The sequence below is a fragment of the Lolium rigidum genome, chromosome 1 (genome assembly GCF_022539505.1).
Source record: "Lolium rigidum isolate FL_2022 chromosome 1, APGP_CSIRO_Lrig_0.1, whole genome shotgun sequence".
Taxonomy (NCBI): domain Eukaryota; kingdom Viridiplantae; phylum Streptophyta; class Magnoliopsida; order Poales; family Poaceae; genus Lolium; species Lolium rigidum.
In genome coordinates, this window is record NC_061508.1 from 2,964,592 (window position 1) to 2,969,751 (window position 5,160).

A 5,160-nucleotide genomic window follows, 5' to 3' on the forward strand; every position below is an offset into this window, starting at 1 on the left:
TGATCTAAGATAGGAAAATGCCCCATGAACAAGGGCAATACCTGAACATGCAACACGTTTACACAAGAAACCAGAACTATTCTAGAGACCGATCATCCTGCAATCCTTCATCACGAGGCTTCACATTGTCACCATTTATATTAATCCTGCACCAGAATCCATTTTCCTTTCGAGAAATCATCTGATCCTTTAGGAAATCATTGTTGTGCTGATTTAACAGCTAAAGAGGGTTGTTGGTCTGGAGTTTGAGAGGCTCATAGATAACTGCGTTCACCTCGCCGAGCATTTCTGTTGGCGAGCTAAACCCGTCGGTGTTAGAGTAGAACAAATGATTAACCTGGTACATCCTCAAGTACAACTCCTTGCACGGCCTAGGAACAGCAGTACCTTCCCTAAGAACCAACCTTATCAACTCTGTCCGACACGAGGCAATATAGTCCTCTACTTCCTTTTTAGCTGCTTCTACAGACATAGAACCACCACTGTGGAGAACAAGTAGTGAAACACTATTCAGTTTTCCCTGGATGCTCTCCCTCTACACAAGAGTAGGTAAAGTTTTTGTCAGAATCTCCAAGAAACAGTTTACAGGTTTAAACAACAGTATTATTACTGGCTTGCAAATTCATTTTGGAAATTTCTCGCAAAAATATCATTTTGGTAATTGGATACACAGAACCTTCATGTATTGTAAATATTTCCCATTTACTTAAAATATGTACTCCCTCCATCTCATGAAACTTCTCTGAGATTCAACAAAATTTGGATGTATGTAGATACTATCTAGTACGTAGACACATCCAAATGTTGAGATGTAATACGTAATACTGCAACCCAAAAAAGTAATAGATGTAATACGTAGTACTGTAAAGCGCGGTTGAGTAATCTGTAACATTTTATCTAGGATCCACCAAACTAACTTGGAGAATTGACATCATTTTACTTACGTACAGCAGATGACAACGATGTCTTTGTGAGTGGAGCTTTTTTAGCATGCTCGGACTTACTTCGCATTGATTGATCTGAACCGTTGATTTTAACAGTTTTTTTCGAGGGGGTTGATTTTTAATAGTTAGTGAGACCATGCTGTTAGAACATCAAAAGTAACCGCAGTCGGACCCTCTCCCCAGGGCCGGCCTATAGAGCTGGGCGCCCACCCTGGGCCCTCGGGAGTCAGCCCCCCCGGCCTGGTAGTAGCTCAATGCTGTACTAGAACCTGCTTAGGGGTCCACAAATACGGACAAAAATGCGACGGCCCAAGGAGCAGCTGGGACCAACAGCAGCAATTTAAGAAGAATGTTCCTCCCTTTGCCAGAATTTTGTATCAGTTCAATTTCTCATTATCCTAGGGAAGCTAATTTAGCGGCACATAGTCTAGCCACTCATTCAGAAGGGTCTATGTCAATTGCTTGGCATGGGGATCCTCCCAATTAACTTCTTAGTTTATATTCTGTCAAACGATGTATCCATATGCCGATTTAAGGAAATTAGCCTTCCTGGCTTTCCCTCAGAAAAGAAAGAAAGTGGAAACCTGAAAAAGTAATTAATACTCTTCCCCAAAAATCGCTCCCGTCCCCAAATATCTCTCGTCAAATCTAAATGGAGAGAATGCAGAAAAAACTCCTCTCCGCAATCACCACACCCTTCCAAATGTTTTTCTATATTTTATCTCCAAGGGTAATGCTTTAAATTTCAGATTTTGTCCTCTACTGCTGATGATAAATTCACAAATCCAATTTTGATATGTCATTTCATTTTTCCCCATGTCCATTATTATGTGACGTGAATACTTTCCTATAGCCCTGGCACTTAATGGCTCCAATCACATTAATTATGAATATGGTAGTAGGTGTATAGTGTTAAAATTTATAGTTCATTGATTAGACTTAAATATTGTAGTGGTATCACTAAATCAGGGGTTAGTTATACTCAAATGTGAATCATATAATAAAAATTGTAAACAATTAATTTTTTATGAATCTATAACGAATGAATGGGAAAGTAATTTACAAGGATACACAAAAATTATCGTAGAGCAACCCAAATACCTCAAGGCCTTGGAGATCATTTAGTAGACGACCACACGTGCTCAGTAGCCTGAATAGCTCATTATACTCTTGATCTTTTTCAGCCGACTCCAAAAGCTCTTCCCCAACAAAGTACAATGACGGGGGCACAATTGGCGCTAGTCCATAGGAGACATGTGCATTTGCTATGTACTCATCTGTTGTCGGCACATATTTCGTCCTCCCCCATTCAGCTTCAGTCATCATACACCGCAATGTATGTATCCACTACAGATGAATTTGAAGTCATTTATATCTTAAATATCATTTCAACTTGTAATACTTACTACTCCCTCCGTTTCAATATATAATGCCTATAGATTTTCTGCACGGTAATTAGCGCAAGTCATTTTTTAACACAAAACCCCCTTATTTTCAGTCTATAATGCCTATAAGAGGTTGTACCGTAAATCAGTTCCCAGATTTTATGCACGGGATCAGATCGGTTTCCTTATTTTCTGCTATTCAGCTAATCGGTGGAAGTTTCTTTGCAAATATACACAGATCTACTCTTATATTATGAAACAAATGCAGAAAATCTATAGGCATTATAGATTGAACCGGAGGGAGTATAATACAACTCAGAATTAGTGGGTCACAAATGAAAATTACCTGCTCTATTAGGTGTTCCCTAACATCACGGTTTTGTACTATAGAAGCCATTTCTCCAATCTGATTGACTGTAGCATAGATAGCACAAAATAATATTTTTATTCTCTCTGAGTAAAATTGAAGCTCGTGGTGCTCATCCCACCTAAGAAAACCATTAGGCCAGCACAAGATAGCATATTAGGAACGGCACAAGATGCCAATACTTGACAAAAACTAGACAAAGAGATCAAGTTGAGAAACTTTACATCTCAACTAATGCTACAAGGTTTTCTAACTCTTCTTTTGATCCCCCCACATCAAAGAAGTCATCAGAAATAGTTACGAGCACGCAATTTTTGGCCCATAAAATCCGAGCATCAGATAATTCAGGAGCGAAAATACAAGCAGAAGCAGTGAGAGAGCCATATGTCTGTATTTGTCTTGCAAATTTTAGCTGGTCCAGCCTATTCTCTTTCACCCAACTGTTGCAAAAAGAAGTTGTATATCATGTAAAAAACGAATTTAATAATATATGATGATAAAACAAATGCAGATTACCTTTCAATATCCAGGAGTTCATTCAGGTAAATACCTTGAGAAAATGTGAAATCTTCAGTAGCCAAAGCAAGATGATCTTTTTTGACACTACAAGGCCTAATTTACCAACATATATAAATATATATATGAGAAATTGATGGACAATATTTACATACATATAACCACACCAATACTTCCTTTTGGAAATATAAGAATCTTACGAGTATGATGTCTTCAACAATTGATAATCTGTAACATCAAAATGTTCAATGTTTCTCCTGTGGTGTAGACGCTCCATTGTCGCATAAAAAGGGAGCTGAATAGCATAGTCCACCTGAAATTACATAAACATAGACTTTAATGTAAATTGAGATCTTAATCAAATATATATATCAATGATTTTCTAAATTGTATTTTTTCATGCAAGCAATGGCACCCTATGCAACACATCAGGACATAACTTTTCTGCTAATAGGTTGCCTGCCCAATATTCTATGTTTTCTAGGATAATTTCATCTTTTGATACACTAACTCTTGAAGCCTTGTATAGTTCCAATAAAGATTCGGTATCATCTGAATACCCTTGAAGTGAATTATGGAAAGTGGAGGCTTCAGACATATGGGACAGCTCATCTGCGTAAAATGAAACTTCTGAGTTAAGTCAAGATCTGAAGATAAAATTAGTAAGTAGGGAAATTCCATCACAAGGAAATACCTGCGGAAACATCATATCCATTCATTCGTAAAATACGAAATGCCATTGCACATGTTTTTATATCCAGCATGATTTCATCATCTCTATGTAACCACAAACTACAAGATGGATACAGTAAAGTTTAGAACCTACTAAATATATCTAGAAAAGAGTTACTCGTAGTGATTACCTGTATATCCTGTCTAGGATACTCATTATCTCACTAGAAAAATGACGAGATATTCCAATCTTCTCAAGTGAATCTACCATCGACAGCTGACAATATATATTTATTGGGAACACAGTTGGTACTGCAAACGACCAATTTTGTAAGATATTTATCAACAGACCAATGCTTGCAAAAGAAACTCATTATTAAAGGTACATAGTCACACCTGCACTGCCAAATTTACTAACAAGTAAGTTTAGGTATTGTTGGGCTTTGTCATCATAAGAATAGATTAATGCTGCAGCAGTAGTGGAAGGAGAATTGAACAATGACCCATTCTTCCTTTGGAACTTCGTAACTTCATTCCAGTCCAGTAGGTTCCCCAACCCTTCCGCAACATATGCCATATATGATTCTCTCCCACAAGATTTATCCACATCATATCTGCACAAATATAAAGATTTTCTAAATCTCAATCATCGTTATCTAATTTATTACTTCTATATTTGTTGAAAACATATCAATGAGACAATGACATCATAGATCACTTTCTGTTTCAAATTACTTATGTATCTTCTAAGTACTTAAAAAACACATGCTTATTCATGAATGAAAGAGAAAAAGGAAACAAGTTTCCAAACAAACTTACATTCACAATATATACCATCTCTTGCATATGTACTAATCCTCCCGACCCCATCCCCTAACCCTAGCCGCCACCCTCCCCGTCTCATTCCTTGCTGTCGCTGGAAGAGGCTGCTGGGCATACCCCACATAGCGGCCGGAGGGCGCAGGGCCCTTCCCCATGGGTGGCGGATCCCTTCATATAGCGGTGGAGGGTGGGCAGTTGGGTTTTGGCGACGCGATGCTCCGGGTCTCTGGAGGAGATCTCGGTGCATACAACAGTTGTGGGGGATTCCTACGCCCGGTGGTACCGCCCCTATAGCTATGGACGGGGTGTCCGGGTCAGTGGCTATAGGCAGCAGGGTGGGGGGTACGGTTCATTCTGGCTGTGAAGGGTAGCTAGTACCATGGTGGTGTTGGCGTTGACGAGTGTTGTGGGTATACTTCATAGGTGTACCATCGACAGTGCCTAGATCCGGCAA

At 38.9% G+C, this 5,160-nt stretch overlaps 1 protein-coding gene across 1 annotated transcript in view; it reads right to left on the reverse strand.

The window, feature by feature from the left end:
- Positions 1-220: 220 nt before the first annotated feature.
- The window catches only part of LOC124703190 (ent-kaur-16-ene synthase, chloroplastic-like), a 9,000-nt gene continuing 4,060 nt past the window's right edge, over positions 221-5,160 (reverse strand). The window contains exons 4-13 of the mRNA XM_047235417.1: positions 4,281-4,498; positions 4,076-4,196; positions 3,907-4,004; positions 3,616-3,824; positions 3,413-3,525; positions 3,213-3,308; positions 2,921-3,136; positions 2,676-2,817; positions 2,046-2,291; positions 221-535 (exon numbers count right to left, since the gene is read on the reverse strand). Coding sequence (XP_047091373.1) covers positions 221-535; positions 2,046-2,291; positions 2,676-2,817; positions 2,921-3,136; positions 3,213-3,308; positions 3,413-3,525; positions 3,616-3,824; positions 3,907-4,004; positions 4,076-4,196; positions 4,281-4,498 — 1,774 coding nt within the window. The remainder of the gene's footprint in view (positions 536-2,045; positions 2,292-2,675; positions 2,818-2,920; positions 3,137-3,212; positions 3,309-3,412; positions 3,526-3,615; positions 3,825-3,906; positions 4,005-4,075; positions 4,197-4,280; positions 4,499-5,160) is intronic.